The sequence below is a fragment of the Plodia interpunctella genome, chromosome 22, assembly GCF_027563975.2.
Source record: "Plodia interpunctella isolate USDA-ARS_2022_Savannah chromosome 22, ilPloInte3.2, whole genome shotgun sequence".
In the NCBI taxonomy this organism is placed as follows: Eukaryota; Metazoa; Arthropoda; class Insecta; order Lepidoptera; family Pyralidae; genus Plodia; species Plodia interpunctella.
In genome coordinates this window covers 3472495-3485255 of record NC_071315.1, presented here as the reverse complement: position 1 = coordinate 3485255, position 12761 = coordinate 3472495, and the positions used below count along the sequence as shown (strand labels likewise).

General features: G+C 37.1%; 1 protein-coding gene across 1 annotated transcript in view; it reads right to left on the bottom strand.

Moving 5' to 3' along the window:
- Window positions 1–103: 103 nt before the first annotated feature.
- Window positions 104–12761, bottom strand: part of LOC128679885 (sodium-dependent noradrenaline transporter-like) — a 31225-nt gene continuing 18567 nt past the window's right edge. The window contains exons 6-21 of the mRNA XM_053762372.1: window positions 9983–10030; window positions 9504–9584; window positions 8659–8781; window positions 8222–8353; window positions 7880–7942; window positions 6607–6784; window positions 6093–6226; window positions 5829–5968; window positions 5586–5689; window positions 5103–5227; window positions 4606–4718; window positions 4206–4343; window positions 3839–3938; window positions 3160–3260; window positions 2451–2618; window positions 104–2071 (exon numbers count right to left, since the gene is read on the bottom strand). Coding sequence (XP_053618347.1) covers window positions 1973–2071; window positions 2451–2618; window positions 3160–3260; window positions 3839–3938; window positions 4206–4343; window positions 4606–4718; window positions 5103–5227; window positions 5586–5689; window positions 5829–5968; window positions 6093–6226; window positions 6607–6784; window positions 7880–7942; window positions 8222–8353; window positions 8659–8781; window positions 9504–9584; window positions 9983–10030 — 1847 coding nt within the window. The 3' untranslated portion in view covers window positions 104–1972. The remainder of the gene's footprint in view (window positions 2072–2450; window positions 2619–3159; window positions 3261–3838; window positions 3939–4205; window positions 4344–4605; window positions 4719–5102; window positions 5228–5585; window positions 5690–5828; window positions 5969–6092; window positions 6227–6606; window positions 6785–7879; window positions 7943–8221; window positions 8354–8658; window positions 8782–9503; window positions 9585–9982; window positions 10031–12761) is intronic.

Sequence of the window (12761 nt, the reverse complement as noted above, 5' to 3'; positions counted from 1 at the left end):
TACCGGAATGGTAAAAAAGACACCGAATCGATCGGGGTTCAATTGCGATTAGCGTGTTTTGGAGGCAGGTTATAAAGGCGAGGTCATAAAGGAAACATAGAAATTGATCTAACATTTATTTTGTAAATGAACACAGTTTTACATCTGTTTAAATTGATTCTCGCAGACAAAACTATATTTTTTTTATTTACAAAATAGATAATATATTTTATCGCACAACACATTTTTACACTATTTTTTACTCTCCCGGAGCGTTCCATTCTTTTTTTTTTAATAAGTACAGATTCAAAGTTCTTAAACTATATTTTTAAATTTACAACGTCTACAAATGAAAAATTGTCATTTTCTACTTCAATATGTAACAATGCAATACTCACTTTTATCAATACTTAATAAAAATTCACAAGATAGATTAACTTTTTACTTTTGCAATTTTGTATTACTTATAAATTTAAAAGTATATATTCTTAGGCCATACTTCATTGATAATACGACAATGGGATTTAGTCATTTTGGCAAGCATTTAAACAAGTTATATTGAAAAGTAGAAAGAAAATGTATATTTTAAAGCAATGTCTTGTGGTACACGTGAAAGATACAATGAAATGACCATTGACATTTTACATTTAACATTATATTTACCTACTTAATATTAAGTTTAATTTATTACGGTATTTAAAGCCAACAACTACAGTTATACAATTATAAAAATTTTAATATAAGCCAACTAGAAAGTCTACCAACATTTTACTTGGGTAAGTATATATAATCATCTTGTGTACATTATTCAGGTATAGATATAGTAGAATATAGCGTACTTGTATGTACTAATTATATACAAAATTTCTTATTGTGTTTGTCACAGATTTGTTCAAAATTATTGGTCCAAAACAGGACGTTACAATTTTATATTTTCTTTTGTATTCCGCCCCCATCAATAAATTCTGAAAAAGCAGCGGAACCATCGAAACTAAATATTAGGGTAGAGAGAAGCTCCGAGCACTTTGTACTAAAGCGGAAGACATGCTACCCAAATCGATCTTGATTTAATAAAAATGATGAAAAGATATGAAATACATTAATCGTTTTTCTGTTTTTGGGCAATGCAGCCTACTACAGTTAACTTTCTTTTCTATCTCTAAACATATTTATTGCATTAGTATTTCTCGCAACACGACGAATACCTACTCATCGACTTACAAACTACTCCTTAGGAGTGGTTTATAGCCACCAAAAAATCCTTACGGGACACTACGCGAAATATGCATATAATTATCCCACAATATACCTACCCACATAATAAGATGTGAAACCGAACTTGTTATACTAAAATACCTACGTCTTAAAATTTAATGCGCTGACGATATCTACGGGACTGGGACAATTTGTAACATTCCATTCCATTTTTTTATTTTACAGTAAATATTTTCTGACATAAATACCTAAGTATCCTAAGGATATATTTCTACTGGACTTATTTGAAGACATGGCAAGTAAAATCATTATCTAAAAGCAAACCTCAACTTTAACTTCTACATTGTAACCGAATATTAAATTTTAAAAGTAATGTAAAACTAGACGACCTATCAAACTACATCACTTGCGCTTGCGCGTCTCCTAGCATAGACCGATTTTCTATGGATAGTTCAAACTTCTTCATGACTTCATTTCTTGAGAAATATTTGAGGACTTTCACTGGTCTTCTGCTAACTACAAAGTGATCCTACTTACTCAAACGTATTATTTTCGTCCTGTCCCATATAATGGAGGACTTGAACGAGGCCAACGACGATCAGCATCATTAGAATAGCTATTTCGAGTCGATAAGAAGATGTTCTTTTTAAGTTCTTTCCCTGTCTAGTTAGCACGAGATATGAGGGCCGTGTCTTGATTTCGAGTTCCAAAGCTAATTTCCACTACTGGTCTCATTCCCAGCGTAACTAGTTAATATTTTAAGACAATGTTGCTGAATTTAAACATAGAGCCAGTGTCTCCATGTAAATCGGCTGACTGGTGCTCCGCCCCGGATCGCCTCGTGTTCAGATTCAGGAGATATACAGCACGCGACGCGCTGAAAGGAAATGCAGTTTATTTTTAAAATGTGTGCACTGTAAGTATATATAATTATCTATTTTCTTGCGTATACTTAGCTTATACGAGCTCTATATATAAGTTAAGTTAGAGAAAAGTAATGTCAAGTAGATTACGAAAAATGACATAGGGTCGGTGGTAGATTCACGCTATCCTACTCATTATATAAATGCGAAAGTTTGTGAGCATATTTGTTACTCATTCACGCAAAATTTAATGGACCGATTGTTTTGAAATTTGGTACACGGGTAGAATATAACCTGGAATAACACACGGGTTATTTTTATCCCTAAAATCCCACGGGAGCGAATCCCCGGGGCGCAGCTAGTACTATTATAATAATACAATAGTAGACCAACCTGCCGGCAAGTCCCAGGCGTGGTGAGGAACTTGTAGATCCCCACAATGGGTATCATGAGGATGGAAGAGCAGGCCAGCCCCCAACCCAGCACAACGGCCCACGGCGGGTACGTGTAGTGCTGGTATTGTAGAGGTTGCTGGTACAGCAGGCCGAACACTACCACTCCCTGTAAAAGACGTGCTGATTAATATAATAAATAAATATGTTAGGATAAATTACACAGATTGTGCTGGTACCAAAGTAAGTTCAAGACTTGTGCTATGGGATACTAACTCTGCGATACTATATTTTATAACAAATACATTTATAGATAAACATCCAAGACCCGAGCCAATCAGAAATAGATCATTTTCCATCATGACCCCGACCGGGGATCGAAACAGAGACCTCTCGGTTCAGAGGCAAGCACTTTACCACTGCGCCACCGAGGTCGTCTCGTGTTGCCCTATGCTGAGCAATGGGTAAAAGCTGAAATAACGATGATGTATGTAAATATAACAATCCTACTAGTATTATAAATGCGAAAGTTTGTGAGGTTGTATGTCTGTATGTATGTTTGGTATTATTTCACGCTAAATCTGCTGAACGGATTTTTATATAGTTCACGGTTAGAAAATAATCTGGAATAACGCATAAGGTACTGTTTATACCGAAATGTTTTCATTTCTAAGATCATTGTTTAACCTAAGTGGAAAATATTAACTTACAATAATAAAAATAGGACTGACGAACTTCCAGCATATCCTCCAGTATATGCCAGGCCTGAAGCCGAGCATCTCCTCTACATCGTCAGAAAATCTCTTCAATCCTAAAAAACATAATAATTTATTATTCCTACGCTCCCAAATCAAAACGGATAAAACTATGAAGAAGTAAATTTCCACGTAATTCTAGTCATTCATTCTACTTCTCCTGCTTTGCGTGTCGTTTGCAAATCTACAACGCTCTATTGGGGCTCAAATATATTCTTGCCAGGACCGAGCCACTTCGATTGCTCCATCGGATTCGTTCTAAGGGTTCTAGTTGATTTGGGATCGCGTTTCTTGTATATTTGCGCTAAAGGAACTTATTCCGAGTTGCCTGGAGGTGGGTAAAATAAATTTACATAATTACATTTATAGAGTATTACTTTCTTTATCGTAGATAGAGCCAATAGTTGCGAAACTCGAAGCCCACCGAAGCTCTATAGTCGGCTTGTTGGTGGAATTGAGATAAAATCGTGATGGTGGGTGTGGTTGCGTCTATCACCTATTAGAAAAATCTCTTGTTTATTACCATTCCCTTGATCGACTTTTATAATCTGCGCAGGATAACTCAATCTACACTTTTCCGTCGCTCCTAAAACAGCATGGGGATCAATATGTAAGTAGATATATAGGTACCTACCATAAAACCAGGAAACGGCCACTGCTTCGAAAAGAGCGGAGCATAAAAGTGATATTCCCGCGGCATACGTATCCAAAAGGTGAAACATATAAATGCCGCCCTGAAAGAATTATATAGATAGGTACAAAACAATAATACTTTATTCCACTTAAGTACAAAATGTATTGAGATACATTAGATACTATGTGAGCATAGCATAACATCATAAATATATGTAGGTACTATTTTTTTATCAATGCTTCAAATTAAAAAAAAACTCTGCGTTGATTTTTCAATCGACAAGGATATCTCGCCGTGAAATACTCGCTGCTGTCAACTATTTTACAAAACGCCGCCGGAACAAATATTCTTATTAGTCGGTACTTACAGGCGTGACATTGATACAGGCCACACAGAAAGACACGCAGACGACGAATAAAGTGAAGTGTTCCCGACGCAGCCAGTGAGCGCCGCTCGACCGCGCCTGGTCTAGCAGACCAGTGATCACGCACTCCAGACCACCCATCTGATAGAAAAGATTTATTTAAAATATCTATACTGGAATGAGAATTTATTTTTTTTAGATTTTTTTTTTAAGAAAAATAAATTCTTCATTGTCAGATGATGGTCAAAGAAAAATGTTCGAATTTCAAATAAGTTGGTTTTGAGAAGCCTCAGCTTTATAACCACGCACTGTGTTCTGTGTAACCACCATTTACTCTATTATACTAAAGAAAAATACATATTTTTGCAAATTAAAAATGTAAGAAATTAGTTCAATCTCTTACTCCCGAGTCTAATCCAAGCATGATAAGCATGAAGAAGAACAGCATGGCCCACAAACTGGCGCCGGGCAGGGTCGCCACTGCTTCAGGGTACACTTGGAATACAAGCCCGGGACCTGAAAATAAATTACATTTTCTAATTTATTTGTAAAATCGTTATTTATTTGTTAGTTACGTAACAGCTAGCAGTATTTAGCCAATATTTACAAATATAAACTATAATCGTTCTATAAATTTCGCGCAATCACGCTAAACAAAAACTATTTTTTATTATAATATAGGTAAAAGTTATTGTTTTATTGTAATAAATAAAAAAGTAAAATAGTAACAATAATAGTGTAACAGCAGACCTTGGCATCAATTATGGAGCTATTCATCACTACGTGATCTCTAGAATCTTGCATTATTTGTGAAATTACAAATGATATCAATATTTATACTCAAGTACTCGTTTGCATGTCTCCACTGACTTCAACGCTCTTGCAAAAAGGTGTACCAACCTTCTGTAGCTACCGAGGATATCGGCACTCCTTGCTTGTGAGACATGAAGCCCAAGTACGTGAAGATCACAAACCCGGAGAAGAATGATGTGAAGCAGTTTACAAGGGTCGTCACCAGACAATCTCTGAAAAGTAATTAGCATAGTGTGACGTTTTCTCGGTATTTAGCGGGTACGTCTTTAGCGGGTCTACTGAAAGAAATAAGTAAAGCCAATTTAATTAGTTTTCTGTATCAAATTTTTTCGTGTTTTGTGTGTAAGAGTAATTAATTTTTGTCACATAAAAAGTGTTACATAATATGTAACAGAGTACGTTACTACTCCAAAAAAGGACGTCAGGCAGGCGGAAGATTATAAAATCATAAAATAAACTTGAATCCCATGTCATATTGTAAAGTCAGTTATGTAGGAGATCAGGTTTATCCACCCCTTGGAGTACGATATAGTTTTTTTTTTTTACAGATTAGGTATTAAAAAGGAGCACCTGTAGCAATTATTATGGAACGTGTTGTAGCTCGCATACGACAGGTGAACTCCGAATCCAGCACCCACTGAATAGAATATCTGAACTGCTGCGTCCACCCACACCTGCAAGTAATTAATAAGTAATTATTTATTGATTAAATATATGCACCGTAAAAAAGGAAGGGTAGGATAATTAAATGTTGGTCGACAATTTCAATCGATAAAGACGTTTAATTACATTTTTTCCAGATCTGTACTTTACCTGTGTATCCTTAAGCCTGGTAAGCTCTGGTTGCAAGTAATAGGCGATGCCCCTGGTCGCCCCTGGCAAAAGGAGCCCCCGGGCAAGGAGGATGGAAAGTACGACGTACGGCATTGTCGCAGTCATCCACACCACTTTACCTAAACACAAAGAAAAATATATGACGTTTATATTGTATTGCATGGTAGTTAGTAATTGTAAAAACAAAATGGCGTGTCAATGCAAATATTCTATTTTTTTTTCTTTTTGATATTTTATCCTCACCTGAGCTCTTGACTCCTTTGAAGAGAGACAGGTATAGTGTGACGTAGACCATCCCTAGGCAGAGGGTTAGCTGCCACTTTGGAAAGCCAAGGTCATTCAACCCTTCTGAGTGTTGCATTTCCAGAACTGCACGACTAGAAATAAATAAATTATATGTCACACAATCTATCTATACATATATAATAAAACTATAAGTGAGCTATGTCTGTTTGTCTGTACATAGAAGATATTAAAGAAAAATAATTATCGGGGTCTTTATGAGAGTAATAAAACCCAAAACATTTTTTTAGAATTGTTTTTTGTCTCACATTTACAAGACTTGATCTATCTTCTAAACATAAAAGACCTACAGACAGACGTCTGTTTGTTTGTTCACGGATCACACACAACAACTACTAGACGGAATTTGATGCGATTTTCCGAGTTGTATAGCATATGGTCCAACGTAAAATGTGATAATTCGTTAAATTTAGGACTTATCCCATAGTTTGGTATAAAACTAAACTTAACTCACTGGAAGAATTCAGAAGCTGGCGTAAAATGCGATAATGGTCCTTGGTACTTAGAGTCAGTGCGGTTGGTCACATTGCCCCGGGACGCGTCCCAACAGTCCTCTGTGTTCCAGGAGTTGTCGCAATGCAGCCAGGGTAATTCTGACCGCGCGGATGATATCAGGAAATAGAACGCCCAACCTAGTCATTAAGTTTTCATTAGTATTGATTATATTTATTATATAATAAATATATCAGGACAAATCACACAGATTGAGCTAGCCCCAAAGTAAGTTCGAGACTTTTGTTACGAGATACTAACTCAACGATACTATATTTTATAACAAATACCTCGTATAGATAAACATCCAAGACCTGGGCCAATCAGAAAAATATCATTTTCCATCACGACCCGACCGGGGATCGAACCCGGGACATCTCGGTTCAGAGGCAAGAAGTTTTACCACTGCGCCACCGAGGTCGTCAATATACTTAATCACCAAAGTAAGTTCGAGACTTGTGTTATGGGATACTAACTCAACGATACTATATTTTATAGTAAATACATATATAGACAAACATCCCAGACCCGAGCCAATCAGAAAAATATCATTTTCCATCATGACCCGACCGGGGATCGAACCCGGGAGAGTAAGAGGCAAGAACTTTTACCACTGCGCCACTGAGGTCGTCAATGCTTAATCATATAGCTTTATTTTATAAAGCTACCAGGTCGCCAACCATTTCCATTCCTACCACAGACCTATAAAAATTGATTACAGGTAAAATAGTAAACTTTAAGTTACACAGTTACATAATAAACATCATTTACATTTATTTGGGTTAAATATATATGCATAATAACTAGATTTTAAATAAATAATTCGAAGATGACGAATCGTGTAATATAATAAATTTTAAAATTTTATTTAAGTTCAGGGTTCCTCGGTAAAACCTGCAACGTATATTTAACTAATATGTGCCTTATTGCTGACATCTCATCATCATTTCCATAAAATAAGTTGACCCGTACAAATATTATTACATTATTATTACAATATTACATTAAGTATGTGAGAATTATGAGATGAGGTAACCTACTTGTATCTACACAGCCGTATAAAATTTTGCGACGTACAATTTGGATATACGCCAGCCAAGCTCATAAAACTTATATTTATCATAATTTTTATTTAAAAAGGAAACTATTATTCGATATTTTTCATGGCGGTGTTTAAATAATTGGGTTTAATACATATTTTTCATTTTCCAAAGAGATTTATTTGATCGACTTACCGATAATAACGTTGTAATAAAATGAAACGTAAAATGCAACCATTACTGCGCAGAATCCAACTCCTGAAAATTTAAATTTATTTTAGATACCTACATAATAATCATTGTGACAAAGCTGTATCAATAGCGCATCGGCAAAGAAAAATCAACATTATGCCAAATACCTCAGTTTCGATATAGTTTAGCTATATCATAAAAAAGTTTTACCCCTTTTCCTCGCTTTCATAAATTGGAGAGTTGCTGCGATAATTTGAAATAACGTCACTCATCCATACCAAATTACCCTCACCCCTTTGAATTTATTTTCCAAAGAACAGCTCTAAAAAAATCAGTATTTTTAACCTTTGAACAAAGGGCATATTTTCCACAGCGTGATAGGTCCTTGTCGGTTATATTGTCCAAGGATCAGCTCCATGTAGAATAGGGGGACGGCTCCAAATATCAGCATCAGGGTATATGGTATCAGGAACGCACCTGTAATGGGCTCAATAATATAATAGTAATAATCATCATCAACTACAGCCATTTAAACGTCCTCATTGCTGGAGTACAGGTCTTTCTCGTGGATAGATAAGGAGTACGGGCCATGATCCAACTCAATGGGCCACTTATTGAGGATTGGATCACTAACAGTTCGATGAACCCAAAAACATCCACCCATATAGAAAGAGACTAGGGTGAGTTGGTCAGATGATTTTAGAAGGTATGATAAGATTAAGAAGTTAAAAGAAAAGACAGGAGACAGAGACAGCTACATCTAAAAATATAGTTAAATTTACCGCCTCCGTTCCTATAGCAGAGATAAGGAAACCTCCACACATTGGCCAGGTCCACCGCAAACCCGATGATGGAGAGGAGAAAGTCTGCACCCGTGCCCCACGTCTCTCTACCATCGTTTGGTTCTAAACAGAAATAAAAAATATTTAACCAAACCTTAACTTACCATTACAGAAAAAAATCTAGTACGACTCGTTAGCATTTTACATCGTAAATAAATCACTGTTCATTCTATTTGGGAGCATCTGCTCCCATACTGAGACATAATTCTTGATAAATCTTAACATAATCCGCTCTTTGGTTATAAGGTATGTAATTTTATTCAAATTGCCGTCATAAGCCGTCACAAGCATCTAATATTTAAAAAAAAATCCAGAATAAAAATTAAACTATAAACGAAGCAGATATTATACACGTTTATGTACGTACGTACGTTAGGGCGTAAATCCAATTTAGTGTCCAATTTCATTTCATTACTGCGGGTAAAGGTCGTTGAAAAAATTGTCACACGGGATACAGGTGTAGATTCGGGATATCGAATATCCGGTGCTAATTCGACGGTGATCATAACAAATAGCTATTCAAAAAACATACCTGTGTACGAAAAATCTGTCAGTGTAACTATGCTTTATTCAAATTCAAACCGCTTATTAAAAAATTAGGCACTTTTCCACGTCGAATTTTTAAGTAGTAATTTCTCAAAAAGCTATATAAGTAAACTATTGACTACTTACGTTTACTTGAAGTAGTTCATCTGAACATCAGTCCGGCACACTTTTGATGTCATGTTACTACAATATAGAGGTGCAAATACCTTATTTTGAGAAGAAGTTAGGAAGAACCTCACCAGCTTTGATACTGTTGGCTCTGACGCGTTTACTGGTTTCGTTTAAAAAGCTCTCCTCTTCAATTTGGATTTTGGGCTCCTCTGAAGACAAGGTCTCTAATCAATAATACGGTTAAAACAAATTTTGTTTCATCTAAAAGGAGAATGTCCTAAGAAATATAATAAATATTCCATAGTAATTAATAAATGTGAAAGCCTTTCCATCCCGCTTTTACGGTTAAATCCATAGATAAAAAAATAATGGTTAATCGTTATGCAGATATTAATGAAACTTGGAAGAGAGATATATATAGATATATAGTTACCTAAAGATCAAAAATAGGCTAGCTCGGGTGGAATTACGGGAAACAACTAGTAATATAAATAAAATTGTAAATACGGCTAGTTATTAATAAATAAATAATAAAAGTAATTATAGTGACAACGACTTCAAGAACATTTTTTATGTACAGTTTTAGATTTTAAGTTTTAATACTTACTTTTATAACAAGACAATGTCACAACAGAGCCTTTTGTAGACTTGTGATCTGAAAAAAAAAACATTTTTCTATCTCTAAATTATTCGAAATTAAATACAAGTTAATATGTCAACATACAATTTACAATTAATTACTAAATATTGTCTCTGATATCTTCAAGGATGACCGAGCGAAGTGGAGACGAAAATGTAGGAAACCTGTTCTCCGACGGTCAACAGCTGCACATATTGTCTTTAATATTTATTTGTGAAGAAATAAAATAAATTATAAGAACATATCAACCTATCTATTTCTCAATGAGAAAACGTTAACGAAACAAAAAATCTTGATAAAAAATACAGGTCCTTGACATAAAGCGCAGTGATATTATTAAACTGGCCGCTGACTGGATAAGCTTTACTGCCGTGATAACACTCTCCGACGCCTTAATGACACCTTTGATACTTTATATTCCCTTGTCATACTCTGGAGTCTTCATAAAAAATTCGCGTGGTTCTTCCACGGATATAAGAACATTGCATATTTCTTATATCTGTAATGTTCTTGCTATCAATTATTTTTTAGGATTCTGAAGTAAACGTGGAATCTTATAGTTTCGTCATGTTCTTCCGTCCTTAGCTTAGAGACGATTTGTACTAGAAAACTGAAACTAAGCAGAGATATGCATCCAAATCCGTGGAGACAACTATAGATTTTTTTAAAAGTATTTTTCCTACACCCTTGTTTCCGATTCATTCATCGTGTACGGTATCATTTGGTAGGTCTTTAAAAATATTATATTATGCGTGTTCTTATATGTTTTTGTCAATATTATTTAAATAATTTCTCTCTTTCTAAAAAGTAGGGATTGACGCTCGTAATACGGTCGATAAAAAAGAAAGATTCAAACATTTTTTCTTCTTATCAGCTCGACTCGCCTAACATTGTAAGCAATACAAGTAACCAAAAAACTACAAGAAACCCAGCCACGATAAAAGTTAATAACCACGACAACAACGATTTACATGGCTTAACCGCTTCACAAATGAGTTCTGATACCTGTCATTTCCCCAATAGGAAATACCATTCATTCGCGCGTCTTAATAACGCGGGCCGAGGCATTCGTCCCCACGGCATAATGGGATGCCTCCGCGGAAAAATTCCTCAATATTGAAGGTGCCAACCCTAGGAATTCAAAAATGAGGCTGGCTGGAACGCGGACAATTCAATAATTGAATGTATTCGTGTTTAAATGTCTAGAATGCCGATTGTAATGATTACAAGTTAATAAGGGAGACAGGACACAAAAAACGTGTTGTTTTAATTGCTATAGCAGTTGAGCGTCCGTAATTAAAAAGTGTGAAGGGACGCTGCGATGTACTTTTTAACTAAGTAACTATAATATAAAATCTTGTTAATCAAAACTCTGATCTGATAAATAAATCTCCATTTTAATAGATTTGTATCGATTAAAACCAGTCATGGATTGCTACGGCGCTTCTACTAAAGTCAGAGAAAAAAAATGATTAAGGACTTAAAGACGATATCGTTAAGTCAATATTATCTCATCGGGAGATGGATTATCCTTGACATCCCGCGGGAGCAACACAGATTACAAATCGCGGGAACATTTTAAAAATATTTGTTTCATTTTGGAGAAACAAATGGGTGTACTTAATCGATGTAACACTCTATGGTGATTATGAACATCATACTCTGTGGCGACATCTACGACGCCACATGCACAACGGCGCAGACGTAAAAAGCCGACCAAACGCAACGAATAACAAGCCACACAAGTGATCCAGGACACTACGGACAGATGGCACGACGGTCGACCTCACTATAGACAGCTAACAAGCCTAGACCGCGCAGACAGTGCGTTTTCGATTGGAAGCATAAATACAACCTCCGACATGACACCGTCGGAGCCGTGCGGTTCCCCAGGCGCAACACCTAGCCTGGCGGGAAGATCTTCCCTTTGTGGCGGTCGAGCATAATCACCTAGCTCCCGCTACAAGTGGTGACCCCGACGTGATTGAAAGCAGCCTTCGTCATCATCACACCCGACGTGATTGAAGCAGCCATCGCCAACGTCGTACTCTCCAATCTTCACCATCACTCCTCGCACCCTCATTGGTCTCAAGTCAGCAGCAAACAGTCACTCGCAGCAGCGTCACTCGCAGCAGCAAGCCATCACTCATCTTCAAGGGCATCTACAGGACCATCGCAGCCGACGCAACGCGCTTCCTGGTTCTGGCACCCGCAACTCTCTTCGACTTCATCGACGCCGACGCACCCTGCAGCCCACGTCTGGACGCGCGCACTCACCGGCGTGGCAGCCATGTAGGGACCGGTGTCAACAAGTCATATTCCGCTCACGACAGTCTCGACTCACCGCAGACTACGAGCTCAATCTACGCATCCCGAATCACTGGGACATCGAGTAACATGGCACACACGAGAAGCACAGACTGCACATCAAGACTTCATCAGACCTTCGGTCTTGGGGAGGAGTAATGTGGCGACATCTACGACGCCACATGCACAACGGCGCAGACGTAAAAAGCCGACCAAACGCAACGAATAACAAGCCACACAAGTGATCCAGGACACTACGGACAGATGGCACGACGGTCGACCTCACTATAGACAGCTAACAAGCCTAGACCGCGCAGACAGTGCGTTTTCGATTGGAAGCATAAATACAACCTCCGACATGACACCGTCGGAGCCGTGCGGTTCCCCAGGCGCAACACCTAGCCTGGCGGGAAGATCTTCCCTTTGTGGCGGTCGAGCA